Raw genomic sequence first — 22,014 nt, forward strand, 5'->3', positions numbered from 1 at the left:
GAAACGAAATAAAATTAAATCGCCCCAATCCGCTAATTGTGCCACTCCCCCGTGGGCGCATTTCTGCCGGTCATTTTTTTTTTGCGCGTTTCGAACAAAGGCAGAGTGAACGCATGCCGAAATGGGTAAAAAAAAAAAAAATTGCCCCGCCGCAACGATTTTACGTACATCACCATTTGCCCATATTTTGCGTACATGGTGTTTAATTTATGTACATATATATGTATATACATACACGTATGCGCAATTTGCCAAGGGGAAAATATCAACTCCTCATTTACCGCCCGAAGTGAAAAAAATCAACGCAGTGTACTCCCCTTTGACTCAAACATGTTCATGATTTTTCCCAAAAAAGGCAACCCCCAAAATGCGTGTGAGCAAAGCGGGGACGTACCGAGCGCGCCATTTGCCGAGAAAAAGTGAACAAAACGGTTAAGACATTTTTTGGTTTCGCCCCGCACGCGCGTATACACTTTAAAAATTTAGTGAAGCGTGGTACGCGGGAGGTACGCGTACGTAAAGGTTTTCACTCTGGCGATGATGATGATGATGATGATGGTGATACCCTAGGGGACTGGATGTACTCCGTATCGTCGCACTCGTGACGCATAAACTCCAAAGAAAGGAAAACGCCCCAATTGGCATCTCGATCACGTACGTTTTGCTTAAAATGGGCGGTGTATACTTCCCCGCCTTGTTCAATTTTTTTTTTTTCCCCAATTGAATGGAGTATAAAACGAAGCAACAAATATGCACACAACATATAGTATGTGCGTCCAGTTGGTTTATTTTTTTGCACAGCATGATAATGTAAAAATGCGTTTGAAGGGGGGGTAAAAATTTCGACTTTGTGTTTTAACCCCTGTTTGGAGGTTTTGACTCCCCTCCTGCGCATTTCCCCCTCTTACAACGAAGTGAAAAAAAATTGCATACATTTCCACATTGTATACGCACGTTGGGCGATTGGTTAAAATAGCAGGTGCTTAGAGGAGTGTTTATCTTGTTCTTTAGATTTAATCGTCGAAGAGGTGGGGAAAAAGAAAGGAAAAATCATGACAGTGACGCCACCGGATTAAAAAAGGAAAATATCCTGCGGAACGTTCCTCGTGAAATGTACCTTCTTTCCGTTTTTATGTGGAACATTGAGGAAAATTTACGGCTTTTTTTTTTTTTTTTTTGCAACACATTTTGTGTGTATACATACGTATCACTTCTTACGCGCAGCTGTTCGAATGGCCTGTCGTTATATTCCTCCAAAAGGGCGTTTTAAAAATGTTCCCGTGCAATCGTCACAATGTAGTGGGCTATGCTTTGGTACTCCCCGCATGGCGGGTTGTTAAAATGCGAAAAGGGGGAGCATGCATATAACGCTCGCATAATAATAATTATTATAATAATAATAAGAAGAAGAACAACAACAACCATAGTAATAATAATAATAATGCGTGTGATACCTCCGCCGAGGCAAAAAGGGCCCAGGGAAATGATGGCCCCTCCTTTAGTGCAACCGCCCTCGTGATGTACAAAGCCAGGGAAAAAAAGGAACCATGCCATTTCTCCATACTGGTGGGTGTGTTTCCCATTTAGCTTATGCGATGGAGGAGGCGCGAAAGGAAGGTTGACCAAATTAAACTCAGCCGAACGTTAATTTGAGAAGGACTCGAGTGAATGCGCCAAAAGGTACTCAGGCGGAGTAAAGCATATTTATTTTTATAGCGTGTTCCACTTATCTCTGTACTGATCCTTCGTAAATTTGTAGCTCTCCGAAAATTCTGCATAAAACAGGCACTCCACTGTAACTCTACGTCCATTGAGGTATTAAAAAAAACGAATAAACGAGTAAACGAATAAACATGCATAAATGCCTGAACGTTCAGGCGAAAAGGAGGGGAAAAAAAAAAATTTGGACGATTTTTACCTGAACGGTACATATAAAAGCAGTGCAGGGGTGGCACTTTTTGGAGATGCGCACACTTGTGGGGAGAATTATCACCGTTCACCAGTTTTGTAAATCTGTAACCCCCTTTGTCTGTGATGTGTAGCGCTTGAGGCAGTTATGTGTTCGAAAGGGGCATGTGTTTACACTTTAGCTTTGCAAGTAACCCCCTTTATTTTTCACCAAAATGGGGTGGTACACACCTATGGCTGGCGCTATGTGCAAAATCCCCCTTTTACAGGGGAAAACAACCGCACCGTGATGGGTCCCCAAACTGCAGTTGCGATCCCGATTTGCTTCCACACCCTCTGTGATCACCCGTGCCGAGGTTCACATGTGCATAATTCCTAATTGATCAATTATATTTATTTTCTCGTGTTTAATTTGGTGTAATTATAAAAAAACGTTTTAACAAAAAAAAAAAAAAAAATGTACAAATGTGTATATATATGTGGGCATATATACATATATGTGTAATCCGCTGTGCATTGTTTCATTATGTTTTAATTAATTTATACTCCAATGTAGACGTCAATGGAATTTAAAAAAAAAAAAAAAGGGGAAGAATGGAACAGCTGATGATAGATGCGTACGCGCGATGGGAGGTTCGCTATATCAGATGCGTGGAAGGTGAGCTGCAGATCGTCGTAGGCGCAGACGAGGGAAGAATGAAATGCACGAAAAGGCTTGGCATACATTTAAAGGCACGCATGCATACGTGGGCACATATATATATATACATATATGTATGTCTATATATGCTTATATAAGACTCTGTGGACGCATGTGTACGAATAGGGGGCGCGCGAGGCACCCGCGGTGGGTGTTGCTGTGCGCGCGCGGCGCACCTGTGCGTGGCGTGCACACCAAGGGCAGGGAAATTTGCATGGCAGTTGCGTACCAAGTGCATACAACATCCTTGCAGTATGCATAAGATATGCACACGATGTGCACACCATATGCGTACTATATGCATACGGTTGGCGCAAACATACATAGGTGAGGGTGGGTGTGCGTGTGGAGGGGGGGTAAAGCCTGGTTCGCGCGTTCGCCGAATGTAGCTGCACACTGCAGTGGCAGATGGCAAGCTGCATATTGCGCACTGCATATTGCAGAATGTAGTTGCCGACTGCATATTGCGCACTGGGTCTGCCCTTCCGGCTCCCTCCCCGTGGCACAAATTAGGTGTAGAGGGAGGGGTCGATTTCGTTCGGAATGGGCTGAATCTCGGTGCCGAGCTCCAACTCGATTTTGTACAAATTGAAACGGTCCTCATAGGTAATCAAGTTGATGGCCAAGCCCAGGTGGCCATATCTCCCAGATCGACCAATTCTATGAAGGTACGTCTCCGAGTTTTTTGGAAAATCAAAATTTATAACCACATTAACAGACTGTATGTCTATACCCCTTGTAAATAGGTCCGAAGAAACTAAACATCTGCAGGCTCCATTTCGAAAGTCATGAAAGACTCTGTTTCGATGGGTTTGAGACATTCTTGCATGTATGTAGAAAGAGCTGTAACCTAATTCGGTGATTTTTTTGGCTAGTAACTCTACTCTAGTTATGCTATTACAGAAGATGATGGCTTGATTTATTTGGAGCTTTGCAAAAAGGGTATTCAGGCAATGTACCTTTTGTCTTTCCTTTACAAAGGCATAGTACTGTGTAATTCCTTTCAAGGTCAGCTCGTCCATCAGATTTATTTCGTGAGCATCTGAGAGGTAGATCTGTCTGAACTCCTTTACCGTGACGGGGAAGGTAGCAGAGTACATTAGTATTTGTTTCTCTTTGGGTAAGAATTTCATTAGCTCTTCTACGATGGGCTGAAACTCTGGCGATAATAATTTATCTGCTTCATCCATGACCATTATGTGGCACCCTGATAGGTTGGCTACATCTTTGTTTGCCAAATCGAGGATTCTCCCTGGTGTTCCACATAGGATGTGCACGACGTTGTAGAGTCGCATGATGTCCTCTCGGAGCGACGTCCCTCCCGTGGTGACCATGCACTGAATCTTCATGTGCTTCCCCAGCTCCTTGATCATGGCTGAGGTCTGCAGGGCGAGTTCCCGCGTCGGCACGAGGATGAGTCCTGCGGGGGGGAGGAAAAGGGGGAGCATTTGAAGGGGAGGAAAAGGGGGAGCATTTGAAGGGGAGGAAAAGGGGGAGCATTTGAAGGGGAGGAAAAGGGAGAGCATTTGAAGGGGAGGAAAAGGGAGAGCATTTGAAGGGGAGGAAAAGGGAGAGCATTTGAAGGGGAGGAAAAGGGGGAGCATTTGAAGGGGAGGAAAAGGGAGAGCATTTGAAGGGGAGGAAAAGGGAGAGCATTTGAAGGGGAGGAAAATGGGCATCCATTTTGTGGGAAGAAAAAGGGGAAGCACTTTATGGGGAAGCAAATGGATAGGCATCTTATCCCGGAAAGGACGTCGCAAGCCTTCGCACCGTCACCACCGCATCGGCGATACGCTCTCCCCAAGGACAGGCTGATCACTCCCCAACCCACCTTGAATGAAATTCTTGTGCGTGTTGCACTTCTCCAGGAGGGGAATTGCAAAGGCCGCCGTCTTCCCTGTACCATTCTTGGCCCGCGCTAGAATGTTCTTGCCGGCCAGCGCCACGGGGATGCTTTCCTCTTGAATGGGAGACGGCTTCTCATAGCCCTTTTCAAATATGCCCATAAGAAGCTCCCTTTTTAAGAAGTAATCTTCAAACTCATTTCCCTTGGTCTTCGTGACATCTTCCGTTCTGTATCGGTGGTCTTTGAGGGGCTCCAGAATTCTCTTTTTCCAGCTTTCGTCAAAAGGGGCATTTGCGCTGTCGTCTATTTTGTTTAAATTGTTTTCATTGGAGTTATTCAAAGCGTTCGGAGCGGCGCAGTTGGTTCTATAGCTCATTTTGCTGCTCGGTGGGGTGGCGTTTGACCGGCGGTTCGGTGGCGTTTCGGTGGCAGTTCGGTGGCAGTTCGGTGGCGGTTCGGTGGCGGCTCACGTCAGTTCGGCTTCCGTTCAGCGTCAGTTAAGCGTAAGTTAAGCGTAAGTTTTGTGCCCGCGCAGCGGGGGGTCTGTCGAGTTGTCTTGCACGCTTTTCTTGCCGGGCGACCGCTCCGTACGCTCTTGCGAGAGGGGCCACTTACACACACTGGAGATGGTCAAATGGATTCATACAGAAACGTGGGGATGAAAATTCCAAATCGCGAGGTAAGAAAGCCAGGTAGTTATGTGCTTTCTTTTATTTTCTAGGCGCACTCGGCATGAAACAAAAACGAACGGAGATAGGAGAGGGGGAGGGTAGCGCGCAGGCGCGCAATGGTAACGAAGGCGGCGCAACAGATAGCGCAGCAGATGGCGTAGCAGGAGAAGGGAAGGCAGGACTGGGGGGGAGGTAAGATTAAAAAAAAAAAGAAAGGAAAAAAGGGGGTCGCGTCGAAAAAATAAAGCAAAAAATGCGAAGAGGTGAACGCTGCGAAGGATAAACGACGCAGGTGGCAAACCACGCAAAGGCGAAGCCGCGCAAAGGCACAAAACAGGGAAAATGCGTTTACAGGTTGATTAAACTAAATACACATATAAAGCCCAAACAGGTGAAATTTACAGAATAATAAGAACGTACATAATGAGGGGGCGGGAAAAAAAAGGGGGTGAAGAGGGAAGCTTAAAGATACAAAAAAAAAAGCGAAATGCAAAGGTGGGGGGGGGGAAATGAATGCGCAAAGAAATAGGTGAAGTGATGAAGCGATGAGCGGTGAAACGGCGAAGTGACGCAGTGACGAAGCGACGAAATGGAATGTACTATTAGGAGATATCATACGATGCGATGGGTAGGGTAAGTTTTGCTTATGTGTATGGCCGCTTATGGTCTGGTGAAGGATAAAAGGTTTTCCAAATCTGCTTTCTTTTTTTTTTTTTTTTTTTTTTTTTTCCTTAAATGACTCTGTTGGTATTATTCAAATAAAAAAAATAAAAAACGAAATGATCTTTAAACCTGGGGAGTAAAAAAAAGGAAAAGGGAAATTAAATGAATAAAATGAAAGGTAAAAAAAAAAGGGGTGAATAAAAGGGTTAAAAAAAAAGGCTATAAAGGGAACGAAAAAAAAAAAAAAATGTACAAAGTGGCTCGCAATACGCACGCATGTAGATATGACCGAGCATGTTACGCGCCGCATGGGTGTGCATACATATGAGCATGTAGGGATAGGCACATGTATATGTATATATATATATGTATTATGTAATATGTAATAGGTAATATGTAACATGTGTGCCTTCCGCCCGTGCCTCTTCCCGAGCTACGCTTGTATGTACACATGCAGACCTACGAGCGTACATACATGGGACGCACTTATGTTGCGCAAAAAAAATAAAAATAAAGGGGTGCAAAAAAAAAAAAAAAAAAAAAGGAACAACGGCAGCCTTAAACTAGTCCACTACGCAAAAGGGGACATTTGCACAAACGCATAGATATGAAAAACGGTGGCACATGAGGGTTACACGCGGAGGCATATTTTCTTTATAGAGCAATCGGAACGATGTTACTCGAAAGGTGAAACAAAAGAGGTCTATCAATGTAGTGCGCACGTGTGTGTGTTGTGTAGTGCACCGAATGGCTCCTATTGAAGGGCTTCTATCGTGTGGAGTTATGCATACGCAAAATGAAGAAACGGAGACCCCCCTACAACCGGCTGAACGCTGGTGCTCATAACAGGAGCATCTTAAGCCACGCAGGTGAAACGGTCAAAGCAAACATTTGCACAACAGTGACGCGCTCAGCCTAAGGAGACCTTCTGCGTAAATCCTCACAACAGGTGGGGGCATGACTCGACTTGTTATGTAGATACAGACGCGGTTCGGCTCGGGGGGGCAGCGCTAACGGGTGCGCATGTAGGGAGGTGCACGTGCAAGTGGGCATACGAATGGGTGTAAATTTTAAGAGCGGGGTGTACACTGCACAGGTGGAATAAAAAAAAGTGAGAAAAAAAAAAGGGGAAAAAAAAAAGAGAAAGGAGGGGAAGATGGATGTCTACTTGCTTTTGCGTGTGGGGGGGCACTACAAAATGGGGACGGGCGAAGCGCCAATTAAGGGAAGAAGTGCGACCGCGGGGAGTAGACGGGGGTGGGGAGTTGCACAAAGGGGTTGCACTAAACAGTTGCATACAAAGCGTAAAGCAAAGAACGACGTGGGTGATGGGCTGTCCAACTACCCGCTACATGCACAAGGGGAACATAAATGCGCATATGCTTAAACACACCGTTGTAAAAAAAAAAAAAAAAAAAAAAGAGGCATAGGACGGAATGTATACGTGTGCACAGACGAGACAATGTGCAGGGGGTGGTGGTTCTCTGTAGGCCCCAAAAAGGGGCAGACCAAAAGGCACGTGTGGAAAAGCGATGTACGTAAGGAGGGGGCGTTTACATTGCAGGCAAAAAACGAGGGCGTTGGAAAAACAACGTAACGAATGATGAGCAGTGCACAGGGGGGGGAAATCCACAGAGATGAAGTGGAAATGGCTTACCTTCAGATACGCTCACTCGGCCTATTACACAGGTTAAACGCTTTTACAAAAAATTACTTATTTATAATTATCATGTGGAGAAGGGGGGAAAAAAAAAAGCAAAGTGAAGCAAAGCAAAGCAAAGCAAAGCAAAGCAAAGCAAAGCAAAGCGAAGCAAAGCGAAGCAATGCAAAGCACAGTAAAGCGAAGTGAAGCAAAAAGTAGTTACATAACATAACGTAACGCGAGCTAACAATTTTTTAAAATTTTTAATTTATGTATAAATAACGCAGTAAAAAATAAAATAAAATAACAATAACAGTAACCTCCTTGGCATGAGTCATATCAACGGGACTTTCCAAAAAAAAAAAAAAAAAAAAAAAAACCAAGGGTGTTGGGATAGGCAGTACATATATTATATATGCGTATAGGTGGGCTCCACATGCCACAGGCGGATGCCACGTCGCGATCATCCGGTGAGCATGACGACACGTGTCAGAGCAGAGGAGCATAACTCGTGGTCCGCTGGATGTGGCATGAGGAAAAAAAAAAAAAAAAAAAAGGAAAAACATGAGCCGTTTAAACATGAGCCGTTTAAACATGAGCCGTTTAAACATGAGCCGTTTAAACATGAGCCGTTTAAACATGAGCGCTTTAGCATGTGCGCTTTAGCATGTGCGCTTTAGCATGTGCGCTTTAGCATGTGCGATTTAGCATGTGTGATTTAGCATGTGCGATTTAGCATGTGCGATTTAGCATGTGCAATTTGTTCCCTCCTTGGGGGCCCTTTAAAAGATCTTCCCGATGTATGCCGCGATTACAGGTGTAACGTTATAGGGCCATAGGCTCGCTGGAAGGGAACGGAAGTGGGCACGTGGATACGCACGTGTATGTTGGCACGTATGTACATACATCCCCGCGCATGTACGTACAAGTGCTCCAACCTGGTGGTATGCTCAGCTTTCCACGTCGGGGGGGGGGGGGGGCCTCGTGAAAGGAGGGTGACTTAATCGCGCCACTCCACTGGTGGGTCCCCCCCAAACGGGTGTATTATACGGGTGTATTATATAGGCACATATCTGATCACCGCTTATCCCATCATCTGTGTAACTATGTACGTACATTTGGGCGAGGGCTCACCGCCTGCGGAAGATGCTCAGCTCAGGTGGTCTTTCCGCGTGGCCAAGCCTCCAAAGTGGGGGAAGGCGTCTCTCAGTAGTGGAGCCGCACACACGTACGTAAGTACATGCATACTGCATAGCTACATATATATACATATGGTTCCCCCCCTTGTTAATACCATAACGAAGTTGCGCCGATCGGACGGCGCAGTGTGACCGGCGTAAGGCCGCCCAAACGTGCTGACCCTGTCTGGAGTGCTCAGACATGCGCATCGGTGACGCGTAAAGAGTTTGCAAAAAGGAGGTTCACCAGAGTAGATTGAACGCGCGATGTGAAGAAGTGGACCGCGAGATAAATGGGCCCCTTTTAAAACAATTGCTACAAATCAACGTTTGTCTTATCTGCCAATTTGGCACTCTATTGTCGTTTTTTTTTCCCCCTCATTTGGAGTTCCCTCTTTTAAAGTGTCACTTAGGATGAGCGGGAGAAAAAAGAAAGCGAGACAGCCAAATTTTACCAACAAGTGCATTTATTATGCCGCATGTGGGTGGACCCCCTTTCGCTGAAGGGAGAAGCCACCTGTTGCACACCACGAACCGGCTGGAAAGCAAAGGCAAAACGCCAAGCGGTAATAACTCGGTTGCATGTGTCATTCGTTGTGTGAACCCCTCAGTTGCTAAGCGCACCGCGGGGGTACCCTAAGTGGAGTGCTTCACACAGCAGCCGCCGATTGGAGGAACTCGCTTTGGGATTTGGGAATACCTTTTGGGGCGTCCTCTCCACGTGTGCTCGGAAGAGGGGCAATAAAAAATTCGATTGAGAAAAGAAAAAGAAATCTACACTTTGACAAACGGCATAAACACGCATGCGGTACGTATTGTGGTGAGTTCCCAACGGTTGCCACCGACTCATGGTGCACTAGTAGGCTAATCGTTTGGTTCCCCCCCGTTTCGCCACTGACCCTGGGTTGGGGCGGCTCCCAGGGGGAAGCGGTCAATGGGTGGCAAAAAAAAAAAAAAAAAAAAAAAAGATAACAACATAATAACATAATAACGTAATAACATAATAACAGTAACTGTGTTAGCGGTATCAATAAGGGCCATATATTTGCCAGTGCACTGCTATGTTCAAGGGGGTGGTGAGCTCCCACGGTGGCACCCGCACATGCGTCAACTTGGTGCCACTCCCGTGGGTTTGGAGGATAAACAGGCCCGCACTGTGGTTGTTCAGTTGACCAGCTGACTGATGAGCTGCTCTGTCGCGTCGGTTGGCACATACATCCCACCTGCACCGCGCTAGTCCTGCTTCTTATCATCACAGAGTTTGAAAAGCTTGCCGTGATCTGAAAGGAACTGCTTCAACATGGCGTCTGCGTAACACTGGATGAGGAAGCTGCGAGGAATGGGGGGACAGTCACAAGCATTGGGAATGTACGCTTGGGTAACGACGCATATGTGCACACTTCCACATTTCCATGCTGCGATGTGAAGGGGAAGGATGCAACTTACCCATCTTCGTTGAACAGCTTGCGGAGCTCAAACGACGTGCTGTGCTTTTGCTTATCCATCTTGTAGGCTGCAGGGTGCGGAGAAGCAGGCATAATATGTTTTTTCTTTCTTTCTTTCTTTCTTTCTTTCTTTCTTTCTTTCTTTCTTTCTTTCTTTCTTTCTTTCTTTCTTTCTTTCTTTCTTTCTTTCTTTCTTTCTTTCTTTCTTTCTTTCTTTCTTTCTTTCTTTCTTTCTTTCTTTCTTTCTTTCTTTCTTTCTTTCTTTCTTTCTTTCTTTCTTTCTTTCTTTCTTTCTTTCTTTCTTTCTTTCTTTCTTTCTTTCTTTCTTTCTTTTTTTTTTTGGGGAATAATTTCGCATGAACAGTTCAGGCGTTATTTCCCCTCGCGGTGGCTCCCCTTTTTGGTGGCTGACTTAATAGGAGGGCGCTCTTGTTGATGTCCAGCTCGATGAACAGCTTCGCCACGCCGCCCTGGGTGAAACAAAAAAAGGGGGAAAAATGAAGCGCTTTTTTAGCAGCTCAAAAGCAGCACATGTGTGCGTTTTGTGATACGCATTTTGCGTTGCGTTGCGTTATGTTGTGTGTTTTTTTTTTTTTTTTTTTTTTCTTTTGGCGAGGCCCCTACATTGTTCGTCTTCAAAATCATGAAGATGTCTTCGAAGAAGAAGTACTCCCAAAAGAAGAGAGTTACCGACACGATGAAGAAGGCGATCTGCAATTTGAAACAAAGGGGGGAAGGAGTGAGTATACGCGGTTACCTCCATTTTTTGTGGGTCGAGGGGGCAGACAAAACGCAGGGGTGGGAGTACTTGTGACGTTGTCCCATTGCGAGCGGTACTTACCAGCAACTTGATCATAAGCAACGGATTCTTTTTGTACTGCACGAAGATGGTGCAGTAGGACCCTGCAGAGGGGGATTATGTGGAGGGATGTCAAGCAAGAAAATGAGTTTCCATTAGGGCAAAAATAAATTAGTGGTGTCACAGCCCCTGCATGAGGGGAAGAGCGAGGGGGAATAACCCAAACACATGTCCTCATGAAGGGAGTGAAACCCTCGCAGTCGGCATGAGCAGATGGGCTGTTCCATTACCAATCGATATGAGCAGCAAGCTTAGGAAAATTCGGATGTTGGAGTACTTAATGTTTTCTGCGAAATTTTGGTCCCTTAATCTCTTGGGGGGGGAAAAGGACAGGCGGGGAGGTGAATACAGGTGGGTAGCGATGCACGTGTGGTATGCAAATGCATGTGTTGGTATGGGGACACCAAGAAGTGATCCGTTGCACCGCCTTTACGATGACGACACTCTGCTGTGCACACTTTTACAGAGACGCCCAATCGATGGCCACCCATTTGCACTTCTTTTGGGAGTCACTTTTCGCTCATACCTCGCTTAGGTAGTCCTGCGCGACCTTTTTCAACTCTTGTTCGCTGTACAGGTTGGTGACGAGGTCTGTAGGAGGGACGGGGGGAACCGTGTGTGTTGGGTAAGTGCGGGGAGGGGGGGAGTTGCCAGATGTTTTGTTCCAGCTGAGGAGTTAATACGTCCGCGATTTTATCAGCAGCTTTGTTAACTGGGTTGCGCTGCGTTGTATTGTATTGCGTTGTATTTTTTTTTTTTTTTTTTTCCCTAGGAGCCCGTCCGGCGCCGAGCCCTCCCCATCGCGCCAAGATAAGTGCTTACATATGCTACCCCTATTATCATCGTCCAGCTGTATTCTCGGCATGTTTCCCCTGTTTGTAAAAAATACGCTTCACTTGTGGTAGGGCAATCCCACGTTGGGGGGAAGGGGAGAAGTGGCAACGAAGTTCGCGCAACGTCAGGGAGGTGTAGTGGTGGTTCTCAAAAAAAAAAAAAAAAAAAAGGGGATCACTCTCCTGCGTCGTAATGGCATGAAAAATGGGACGAGCATATTAGCAAGTCCAAGTTAGGGGGGGGGAGAGACCTACTCACCAAGCATATATACCGTACAGGTATAATTATAAAATTGCAATTATGAAGAATTATATGCAAGTGAAATTCCCCCCAATTAGTTCTCCCCAGTGAATGACAAGGGTACGCACCATGCGTGAAGCGATTTACGCGTAGGCGTGTATCTTTTAGTTGCCCCTTTCGGAGTGGCACGGCGAGGAGAAAAAAAAAAAAAAAAAAAAAACACCACGCATGTATGTATTATATATATATAAGTACATACATACAAAGCTGCAGCGCGAATGATTGACTAACCACACGTCATCGCTGGACCAACGTACATTCACCGTGGCATGGTTCACTGTGCCGACGCGCTACATGAGAGTTTAGGCTTGTAGTAGATACGCCAAAGGAGTAGATCGCACGTGAAAAACGAGATCGACTGCGCGAAAGAGGGGCAGTCGCAGTACCGAACGATTAGCAGAAGTGAGGCCGCGTGGCTGCTCGAGGGGCGCGACTAGAGAGCACGCGGAGTGCGAGCGTTAAGCAGGCCAAGCAGGGGTAGGAGTGATAGGAGTGATAAGAGCTATTGGAGTGATTGCAGTAATTGGAGTAATTGGAAGTGAAGAGAAGCGATTAGGGCGTCCACGCTTTGGCCAATCTGCTGACCAGTCTGCCTACCCGCTGAGCTAGAGAGGCGCGCGAAGAGGGGCAAAACGCGAGTACAAGAGGGGTAGCACACGAGTACAAGAGGGGTAACATACGAGCACAAAGAGGGCAAGCGGTAGTGTAAAAGAGGCACAGGGGAGTTAAGAAGCGCGTGGTGGTGCAAGCGAGAGCAACCTGTGCGAACCAGCGCAAACGAGAGACCTGTACGAGCCAGCGCAACCTGCGCAATGCCACGAGCGCTAGAGCAACTGCGGGAAAATGTTCGTCGGGAAACTGTACTCGTTGACGAGCCTGTGTGTAAAGAAAATGTATCAAAAGAGCGTGCACGCGTTTCTGCACTTGTATTATTTTTTGTATATCGTTGACCAGCGCATGCGGAAAAAAAACAAGAGGAACAGGAAAAAGAAAGAGAGAAATGTCTTGACGTTTGGGAAGAAGGAGCGAAGCGGCGCGCCCAAGGCGGAGTGAAAAAGGGGCGCAAAAGGGGCGCAAAAAGGAGTGCAAAAAGGAGTGCAAAAAGGAGTGCAAAAAGGAGTGAACAGAGGAGTGCACAGAGGAGTTTACGGAGGAGTTTGCAGAGGAGCGCAAAAGGGAGTGAACAAAACGTGTCCCAGCACATCCACCGCTTCATCGCTTCATCACATCACCGCATCTCACCGCGCGCCAACTTGCGGAGTTCCCTTCTGCCCGGCGAGCGAACGCTTCCCCCTCTTGCAGGGATGACGCACGCGCGCAAGTTCACGTGCTCGTCACACACATGTGCATCGCTGTATGCGTAACTTCTGAGCGTGAGAGTACCCATGCACACACGGCCTTTTCAGCCGACAGTGATCATTTCATTTTTTCCTTTTCCATTCCACGAGAAGATGAACGTCGATATAGCCTTCGACGGGAATGAGTACACGCACAGTGGGTACTCGAAGAATTCCCTCATAGAGGTGGGCCGGCATAGCGGTGGGCCGCGGCGTGCAGCGAAGTAGCAGCGAAGCAGCAGCGAGGCAGCAGCGCAACTGCCGCGTAACCGCTTTGTAACCGCTTTGCCCCCTTCCCCGAAAAAAAAACGCAGGACAAAAATTACACCCTGGAGTATGAGAAGTACGTCCACTTTGCCTTCTTTACGTGTTACTACATTTCGCATATAAAAGGGGAAAAATGCACGGACACGGAGGTTTTGGCCTGGTAAGGCGAGATGGGGCTGTGCTCCTGCGAGGGAGCCACGCCGATGCGAGCGGCGTTATAAAGCCGATCCGTTTTGCGCAAGCATCCGGACGATCTGCAGGCGCGTTATAGGCACTGTGCAGCCACTCCCCACCGCCGCTTCGCCAATTCACCGCTTACCTATGCGATCCTCTTAATTCTTTTACAGGTATTTAAAAAAGTTTGAGCACGTCGTCATTAATGTAAGCAGCACGAGGGATATGCACACGTACATATGTACACATGCCTGTGTCCAAGTGCAGGGGTGAAAATGGCCATGCGTGCCCGCCGCCCCCCGACGTACACGCCGAGTGCGCACATGCAACGAGCACACAATCGCAGCGACGTATGAGCATACACACAACCGCAGCGACGTAGGAGCACACGCACACGTGCATATCGTTCATTTTTTTTTTTTTTTAAAAGTCCACAAAAAAGGTAAAAAGAACATATTTTAATTTAATAAACAATCTGATTCAGGATAAGTGTGTGAAGGTACGAAATGAAGAGACAAACACAAAAAAAAAAAAAAAACAAACTCGCCTTACGTTTTGGAAGTTGCAAAACTGTTGCTGCGTGTATGTGTGTGTATATATGTGTGCATATATGTGTGCACGTGGGGAGGAGCGTCCGCAAGTCTTTCCCAGTGGATACCGAGCTGCAGCACTGCAGTGGTGCTGCAACTGTACTGCATCTGCACTGCAACAGTACTGCCGCGTGTGATGGACAAGCACATCCGCACTCTGCCGGTGTGCCTTCTTTTTTTTCCCCCTTCAGGCCAAGCTGGAAAACAATAAAAGATACCTGACCCACAATGAGCATTTCATTTTGTGGGCGTGGAAGCGGAGAGCTCTCAAATTCGACCGGGATCAGTTCAACAAATTTTAGGCCCAGATGGGGGGTGGATGCCCTTCAAGAGAGTGAGTTGGGCACGGCCTTCCTCCACCTTCTGCGTTCTTCCTCCCATCGATTGAGCAATCCCTTTTTTCTCATTTTTTCCCCCCCTGAGTTGAATAAAATTATCACTATTTTTTGGTAACTTTTTTTTTTTTTTTTTTTTTTCCTCAACTCCGATTTTGAAATGGCTAGTTGGACGCTGTAACTGGGTGGCTTCTTGCCCGCTTCGCAGCTGCCACGGCAACTTCTGCCACTGCTATTGCTGCTTTTACCCCCCATCAAACGAACATGGTGGAGGAGTTCACAAACTTGATGCCCTTCCTCTTCAAGCTGTCCTTATCCTCCTCCCGGCCGAACAGGTACGCCGTTGCGTCCTCCACAATGTAGGTGTCGAACCCCAAATTCAAAAAGGACAGGGCAGTCTCCTTCACACAGTACTCGAAAATGAATCCGCAAATGTAAACAGATTTGATGTTCAATCCTTTCAGCAGTTTTAAAATCTTCTCGTTGATTTCCTCGTTTTCGAAAAAGGTGTGGCTGTCGTGGTTCTCTGTGTCCGCCTTCTTAATTACAATATCGTTTAGGTGTCTTATAAGAGTTGGGTGTATTTTGCTTCCCGGGGTGTTCCGCACGCAGTGGACTGGCCACACGTCTATCGATTCGTTTAGGAAGTGCAGCTTGGTGTACTCCTTTATATCGCTAGGGGAGTTCACATTTCTGTAGATGTGCCTGGTCGACTTGATTTTTGCCATGTTCTGCATCACATCGGTTAGGGTAAAAATTTTATGTTTTTTTAGGAAGGCAGCCTGTTGCGAGTGCGCGGCCTCTCCATCAGGGTCGTCACGCGGACATTCCTCACGCGGACATTCGTCTTCATGCTCTTCGTCGAGCGCCCTTTCCTCGTCCTGTTCCTCCTCATCAGCGCGCATTTCTTCGGCTTCTCCTAACGCGGCTAACCCATTGACGTGGGCGTGGGGAGGTACTTCGGTTAGCGCACGGCCATTCATCCTCACGCTGCTCTGTTTGAGGCCTCCATTTTTGCTTATCTGCTTGAAAACAATTCTGTGCGTCTCTGCAAAGGAGATGTGGTACTGCGGGTGGTAGTCCACAGATAATATGTTCAGAGCAAAATCTGAAGTTGGTCCGTTGGCGCTCTCTCTGGTTCCGTTTAGTAGTGCTACGCTGTTTGCCTCCCCAGTGTGCGAAAAACCGCTGTGGTGGCCATTGGGCATGCCGTTCACCGTGCCCTGTGCAGGTTGCCCCTGCAAGCCGTTGACGCCGTTGCAGCCGTTTAGGGTGCTCATCCCGTTGGGGCAAGTGGGCGCCATCCGATCGTCCCAGGGAAAGAGAAGAATGTCCCCCTCCCTCTGGGCATCATCAATATCATTGCTACACTGGTGGTACGGGACAATGTTCTCCTTTAGCAACTTATCCGGTTGGTACTGCATCATGTGTTTGCAGCTGCTTAATTTGATTAGGTCCCTTTCCGAGCAGTTGTGCAGCCTTAGTCTTATGGCGTTGATTTTGTTGAGCGCGTCCATGTAATCGTCTCGGGAGTTGAACGACCCCTTGGGGAGGAAGTCGTTTTGGGCATCTACAATGACGAAGCACTTCATTTTGTGTAAGCGGCGGGGTGTACAAGGGGTGGCTAGTCAAAAGGGGCTAGGTGTGGCTAGGCAAAACGAGCAGGGTGTGACTAGGCAAAAGGAGCTGAGTGTAGCTAGGCAAAAGGAGCTGAGTGTAGCTAGGCAAAACGATCAAGGTGTAGCTAGGCAAAACGATCAAGGTGTAGCTAGGCAAAACGATCAAGGTGTAGCTAGGCAAAACGATCAAGGTGTAGCGAGGCAAAACGAGCAAGGTGTGGCTGGGCAAAACGCGCACAGTGTTGCATCGATGCAGTTAGAGCGACACTCTTCGACAGAGTACGGGCGGTGCAATTGGAGTCATGTAGGGGGGAGCGGTGGATGCTGTTCAGGCAGGGTTGTGTAAAGTACATACAAGCGTATATAAAAAAGAAAATGAAAAAAAAGAAAAATATATAAGTGTATGTAAGCACATACTTTTTTTTTTTTTTTTTTTTTTTTTTGTGCTGTGCGATTGGCGTACTCGGCTGCTTCGCTTTGTGTGAACACTTGGAAGGCTACTTCGGGGGGTGTTCACACGGGCGTATTTTTTCTGCTCGTATGGAGGGGGGGTGGCATTATATATATATGTATATGTATATATACGTATATGTATACCCTGCGTGGGTCGGCACGCGTTCGAACCGTGAGCAGCGCACGCGGATAGGTATACAACTTCCCCTCTATCTCTTCTATATGCCTGTAGGGGTGCTCTACGTGTGTTTTTTTTTCTTTTTTTTTTTCTCGCCCACTTCCGCCCCCTTTTTTCAGCTCAGTTTTGCCCTGTTTTGTCCCACTTTGCCCTGTTTCGTTATGTTTTCGTTTTTTTTCGTTTTTTTTTTTTTTTTCTTTTTCTTTTTGATTTTCTCCACCACCCCCTCAGCGCTTCGCTTCTTAAGTGCGTGAACAAAAGCAGTGTTCACTTTTGGGTTATTTTTCCCCCGCTTTTTTTTCAAGAGTTACCATTTTTTGTTAACACGATGGGTGTAATTGGGCGGGCATTTTTTCAATAGCTGTGAAGTGGGAGGAACGGAAGGAAGAGGAAAGAAGCGGAAGGAAGCGGGAGATATTTTGCATCCCTGCCCCGTGTGTTCACGTTTTTACTTATGTATACGTTTCACGTTTGCCCTATTTTTCCCATTTTTATTTTGCGCGCGCGTTGTTGTAGGTTTATGCGCAAAAGTGAGGGGGGGGAAAAAACGTTTGCGGGTTTTTACACGCGTGAGTGATGTACACGTTGCACTCGGCAAAAGGAGCCTATCGACGTCAGCGCGGTTGGCAATTATTTTAGCATGAGTGTATGTATGAGCATTTGTGTATATGTATACACTTATACGTGCATATACCCATATATGCGAACGTACCAACGGGTTTGCGGAAAAGGCATGGACGATTGCCAAGTGTGGGGGAGGGCATATGTGTTCGTTTTATGTCAGTCGTGCTCGGCGCGCTGCATGTATTGGAAGGACCAGAAAAAAAAAAAAAAAAAAAAAGAGCGTTCGTGCGGTGGAAGGTTTGTGAAAGTGGCCATTCGTACGGTTTATTTATTTATTTTTTTTTTTTTACCGTTCACGTTTTATCACTCCTCTTTTTTTTGTTTTCCATTTTTTGTTCCTTTTTATTCCGTGCAACAAACGCGTCAAGCGAATTTCACCCCCCAAAAATGATTGCTCGCCGCTCAAATTTTTTACACCCACCCCCGTGAATGGTGGAAATTAAAACGTCCCAAAAGAGGTGTTTATAAAGCGGCCCTTTTTTAAAATGGCGTAGCTTCCTCCGCGCGATGCAATCAATTTTATTGTTCCATGCGGGGAAGCATCCTTTGGTTATTTTTTTTTTCTTTATTTTTTGAAAATGGGGAGGTTGGCCCATCCGAAGGAGGTTTCATTTTAACGTGACTCGTGAACTGTATAGCACTTCTGCTGATTCCTTTTTTGGTGTTATCCTCGTGTAACCGCGTGTACGCGTCAATGTTTGCGTGTGTGTAGGGGACAGTTGTGCGCGGTGGTAGAGGCGGTAACCATGACAGTACACAGCGTGCAAACTAATTAGGCACTCCCTGCGCAGAAGCGTTAGAAAAAACTCCATCGCAGTTTGAAGTTCCCCAATGGTGAAATGCCCATGATGTTCTTTTAGCCTAACCATTGTTAAATGTGCCCCCAGGAAAATGCACACAGGTGTACGCCATTTTTTGTACCCACCCTCCCCGGAAGAGGAACATACTTTGCAAAATAGAGAAGCATGCGCGGTGGATTTAGTATACATGTCCCTTGAACGTAAAAAAAAAAAAAAATGGAAAAAATCGCCACTACGGTGGTGTGCCCTCCATGTAGAAGTAATAAGTTATCGTGCCTGTACTGAAGTGTGTCCCTAACTTTCCTTTGGTACATCTGGTGAGAAAAAAAAAAAAAAAAGCGTCACCATGTACCATTATAACACCTTTAAGTGTGGACCGATGAGTAGCTCTCGTAATTTCTAACAAAGGGTGTGCAACTTTTCCACTCTGCCATCACACTGCGAAAAACCCTTTGCAACTGCTGACCCGTTTCAGATCAGTTAAGGCAAATTTTCCCATTTTCATGTTACACACATGGTATACCCTTTCTATCGTTTTGAGGTTTTGGGGTGTATGTGGCTTACCTTTCATTTGCTTCATACTCCCCTGCGAGTTTATTTATTTTTTTTTTTTGTTACCCCCGGGGGGATGTCCAAACCGAAGTGTGGGCATAACTTTAGAAGCCTTTTCAGCGCGTACATCGTAAGTATGCCAGGTGTATGTCGAGCCGACCCATTAAATCCGTGAGGAGAGTCAAGTTGGCCTGGTCGCTTGACAAACGCGCCTGCGCATTGTGAGCAGCGAACAGGACTCTCCTATCACAGCTTCCACGCCACGCCACGTCCTCGAAAACCTTCCAGTTATGCCTCCCCAGGAGTTTAACATATATTTATGTACGCGCCACTTAACGTAGATAAAGTTTGTGAGAAAAAAAAAAAAAAAACGCTGCGGGGTAATCCTAGTGAGCGGGCGTAAACTACATCGGCAGGGATGCGCCCATCAGTCGAATTGCGGAAGCGCCAATTTGGCTGACTCTTCTTTCGCAGGGAAAGTGCGCAGGTATGTGTTTATATAACTACTCACTTTGGTAACGCCAAATGGCGGGCCTTCCATTTGCTGCGAATCGGGCATCAGCTTGGCAGGAGGCTCTTGCGGAAGCCCCTCCCAGCTACACCGTTCATACACGCATGCGTGAAAAAACGCAAATGGGAAAATGAAATACAATATTCGCTTGGCTGAGAAGTGTACGTACACCTTTTTATCTGCGCGTAAGGTCAACGGGGGGCACCCAATGAGGGGTTATTTTTTTTTCCCCCAACAAAAGGATGGCAGATATAATTCATGCGAGTGCCAACAGGTGAAGTTCGTTTGCCTTCACTTGTGCCGTTTGAGAGGCCATTGTATGTATACACAAAGGGGAGGTATTGACGTGCCACTGGTTATGAGCAGCACGGCAAAAGTGCGCTCAAAGGTGCGATCAAAGTTGTGTGCAAAGGTGATGTGCACCCACCTGTGTGAAGCAAAGGTGGGGATATAAAATTCAGAGCAGGGGCAATGTGACCATGTCCCGTTATCACCACTTTGGATCACCCGGTTTTCACTTCTTTGAAGAAGACCCCATGGTACGTTTTTCACCCCAAGGAGAGTATTCTTGGTTGAAAACGCACATGTGCTGTGCCATAACATAGGTCCCCCACCTTTGATCGCTTTGCACCGTTTAGAGTTACCCTCTCGGAGGTGCAACTGTGCCTATCGTGCGTTGTTTGCGAACATATGGTTAACCGCTTTACCGATTGACCGTCCAACCGCTTAATCATTTTGGAACGCTCCCGACAAAACGCGCTATGTTTTTGTCTGCACAGTGGGAGTCCTCTATTCCCCCAAGATGGGCACTGATGCACATCGAACTTTATTACGTGATAATTGCACACCCGACGTTATTCACCCGATAAGAGCTGTGTACAAATAAATCCGTTTGCACTAGTTTTTATTTGTACCCACATTTGCATGTGCTCATGAGCGTAAATGGCATGCCTGCCGCAGGGGGGTGGGATGTTAAAAGGCCCTTCCCCAAGGAGGCATATTGCAAAGTAGCACTCCAGAGCGCAAGACCTGGTTTAACTATAACATGGTCACCCACGTGTGACATAAGATTGACTTCCCGTCCGTAATGAGAATATCCCCTATTTTGCATGCGAAACATTTTTTTTTAATGCAGTTATGATCATTCTTATGTATAGCACCGTTACCTTGAGTACGTACATGAGCGGGGGATGGAAAAAAAAAAAAGAAAAAAAAACTAAGCTAAGCTAAGCTAAGCTAAGCGATAAGGTTAAAAGTTAAAGAAGAAACACCGCCGATAAATTATGACACCACATGATGTGGAACTTTTTGTAAACCCGATTTTTTTTTTTTTTTTTTTCATTTAACGGGAACCGTGTGCATGCAGGTAATGGCAAGAAACGGTTTCATTTGCAGCTTTATGGTTAATCAATTTGGGAAGTGAAAATTTTTTTTTCTCCATTTTGATCTGGTTCCTATTAATGTTACCCCTTGGTAAAAATCATCTCAAAGTGTGACCTTTGCTTTTTCGCTTTTTTGCAAAGTGGAGAAACACGGTTCGGGTGAAGTGCACCGCACAATGGAAATGAAACGCACCTGTACGAGAAGCCATCTCAGTGTGCACCTTAAAAACATTAGTAACTTCTTTTTCGTGTTAAAAATGGACATTTATACATGCACCCGTTGAACAGTTGCAAGTGCACCTTGTGCGAAAAAATGCACAGACTAATTTTGCCACTTGGAAGCTTTGCCATTGAACAGATGGAAAAGTCTCCTTCATCTCCCTTCTCTCTGTGTGCTTTATTGTGCTTAAAATAAACGCACTGCAGTAGAACAGAAGTGTATATGTTGATGCCTTAAGAGAGAATAATTATTTTTATTTATCACACTTGATGGTTAAACGTTTGCACCTTATTTATGCTTAAAAAATGGGCTTGCTTTTTTTTCTTTTTAAACACAATATTGGTTATGTCATCCGTGCTTTTAAGCGTGCACCGATGGGGATAATAAAAATGCAAGCAGAATGTACGTGCATAGCCTGAGTGGAACACACGGTCGCGGGTGGGGCGGATAACACCCATGCGTTTATAAATATTTGCACAGCGTTGCTGGCAATAATACCAGCATATAATTATTCGCGCTTCTATGTTACGCGCGCAGGCATGTGTGCCCCTTGAAAAAGTACATGAATGTAAATTAAAAACGGAACACACGTGCATTCGCCAATGCTGCAATGTTTAAGTTTGAACTTTGAGCCTTGCATGGGATGACTAATAGAAGTGCCCCATTAGTGGGAACAATTTTTTAGCTACCTGGAAAAAAAAAAAAAAAAACATATTTTTAGCTACCTAGAAAAAAAAAAATCACACATTTTTAGCTACCTAGAAAAAAAAAATCACACATTTTTAGCTACCTAGAAAAAAAAAATCACACATTTTTAGCTACCTAGAAAAAAAAAATCACACATTTTTAGCTACCTGGAAAAAAAATCATACATTTTTAGCTACCTGGAAAAAAAATCATACATTTTTAGCTACCTGGAAATAAAA

The 22,014-nt window shown here is 45.9% G+C and overlaps 4 protein-coding genes across 4 annotated transcripts, besides 18 other annotated features; 1 reads left to right on the forward strand and 3 right to left on the reverse strand.

The window, feature by feature from the left end:
• Window positions 1–1,318: 1,318 nt before the first annotated feature.
• Window positions 1,319–1,352: a microsatellite.
• A 445-nt stretch (window positions 1,353–1,797) lies between these two features.
• Window positions 1,798–1,819: a microsatellite.
• Window positions 1,820–2,481: 662 nt separating this feature from the next.
• Window positions 2,482–4,830, reverse strand: PVX_095195 (ATP-dependent RNA helicase, putative; the record flags this gene model as incomplete). The annotated part of the gene is made up of 2 exons (XM_001614455.1): window positions 2,482–4,028; window positions 4,440–4,830. The coding sequence occupies 2 exons, from the start codon at window positions 4,828–4,830 to the stop codon at window positions 3,118–3,120; spliced, it is 1,302 nt and encodes a 433-aa protein (XP_001614505.1). The 3' UTR covers window positions 2,482–3,117.
• Window positions 4,272–4,368: a microsatellite.
• A 1,791-nt stretch (window positions 4,831–6,621) lies between the features above and the next one.
• Window positions 6,622–6,646: a microsatellite.
• A 2,226-nt stretch (window positions 6,647–8,872) lies between these two features.
• Window positions 8,873–8,898: a microsatellite.
• A 483-nt stretch (window positions 8,899–9,381) lies between these two features.
• Window positions 9,382–12,783, reverse strand: PVX_095200 (hypothetical protein, conserved). Its single transcript, XM_001614456.1, has 8 exons — window positions 11,735–12,783; window positions 11,439–11,503; window positions 11,143–11,224; window positions 10,895–10,956; window positions 10,678–10,764; window positions 10,466–10,523; window positions 10,055–10,121; window positions 9,382–9,938 (listed from the first exon to the last, which is right to left on the reverse strand). Exons 1-8 carry the CDS (start codon window positions 11,775–11,777, stop codon window positions 9,842–9,844), a joined length of 561 nt encoding a protein of 186 aa, XP_001614506.1. The 5' UTR covers window positions 11,778–12,783; the 3' UTR covers window positions 9,382–9,841.
• Window positions 11,805–11,831: a microsatellite.
• PVX_095205 (hypothetical protein, conserved) lies at window positions 11,981–15,637 on the forward strand. Its single transcript, XM_001614457.1, has 6 exons — window positions 11,981–12,817; window positions 12,846–13,569; window positions 13,698–13,810; window positions 13,998–14,031; window positions 14,255–14,323; window positions 14,606–15,637. Exons 2-6 carry the CDS (start codon window positions 13,432–13,434, stop codon window positions 14,714–14,716), a joined length of 465 nt encoding a protein of 154 aa, XP_001614507.1. The 5' UTR covers window positions 11,981–12,817; window positions 12,846–13,431; the 3' UTR covers window positions 14,717–15,637.
• Window positions 12,644–12,711: a microsatellite.
• Window positions 13,931–13,973: a microsatellite.
• Window positions 15,004–16,733, reverse strand: PVX_095210 (pyrazinamidase/nicotinamidase, putative; the record flags this gene model as incomplete). The annotated part of the gene is made up of 1 exon (XM_001614458.1): window positions 15,004–16,733. The coding sequence occupies exon 1, from the start codon at window positions 16,339–16,341 to the stop codon at window positions 15,004–15,006; it is 1,338 nt and encodes a 445-aa protein (XP_001614508.1). The 5' UTR covers window positions 16,342–16,733.
• Window positions 16,734–17,092: 359 nt separating this feature from the next.
• Window positions 17,093–17,122: a microsatellite.
• A 247-nt stretch (window positions 17,123–17,369) lies between these two features.
• Window positions 17,370–17,455: a microsatellite.
• A 123-nt stretch (window positions 17,456–17,578) lies between these two features.
• Window positions 17,579–17,599: a microsatellite.
• An 856-nt stretch (window positions 17,600–18,455) lies between these two features.
• Window positions 18,456–18,477: a microsatellite.
• Window positions 18,478–18,808: 331 nt separating this feature from the next.
• Window positions 18,809–18,911: a microsatellite.
• A 141-nt stretch (window positions 18,912–19,052) lies between these two features.
• Window positions 19,053–19,077: a microsatellite.
• A 157-nt stretch (window positions 19,078–19,234) lies between these two features.
• Window positions 19,235–19,261: a microsatellite.
• Window positions 19,262–20,820: 1,559 nt separating this feature from the next.
• Window positions 20,821–20,844: a microsatellite.
• A 580-nt stretch (window positions 20,845–21,424) lies between these two features.
• Window positions 21,425–21,663: a microsatellite.
• Window positions 21,664–21,905: 242 nt separating this feature from the next.
• Window positions 21,906–21,932: a microsatellite.
• Window positions 21,933–22,014: the final 82 nt, after the last annotated feature.

The sequence above is a fragment of the Plasmodium vivax genome, chromosome 8 (assembly GCF_000002415.2).
Source record: "Plasmodium vivax chromosome 8, whole genome shotgun sequence".
Taxonomy (NCBI): Eukaryota; Apicomplexa; class Aconoidasida; order Haemosporida; family Plasmodiidae; genus Plasmodium; species Plasmodium vivax.

What these genes read in the sequence shown, in the direction of transcription:
- PVX_095205 (XM_001614457.1), top strand. Translation starts at nt 13,432, where the DNA reads ATGCACACACGGCCTTTTCAGCCGACAGTGATCATTTCATTTTTTCCT. An exon ending in GACACGGAGGTTTTGGCCTG is followed by an intron (nt 13,811 to 13,997) that starts GTAAGGCGAGAT and finishes ATTCTTTTACAG; the next exon opens with GTATTTAAAAAAGTTTGAGC. An exon ending in TTCAGGATAAGTGTGTGAAG is followed by an intron (nt 14,324 to 14,605) that starts GTACGAAATGAA and finishes TTCCCCCTTCAG; the next exon opens with GCCAAGCTGGAAAACAATAA.
- PVX_095200 (XM_001614456.1), bottom strand. Translation starts at nt 11,777, where the DNA reads ATGCCGAGAATACAGCTGGACGATGATAATAGGGGTAGCATAT. An exon ending in CGCAGGACTACCTAAGCGAG is followed by an intron (nt 11,225 to 11,438) that starts GTATGAGCGAAA and finishes TCCCCCCCCAAG; the next exon opens with AGATTAAGGGACCAAAATTT. An exon ending in CAAGAGCGCCCTCCTATTAA is followed by an intron (nt 10,122 to 10,465) that starts GTCAGCCACCAA and finishes CGCACCCTGCAG; the next exon opens with CCTACAAGATGGATAAGCAA.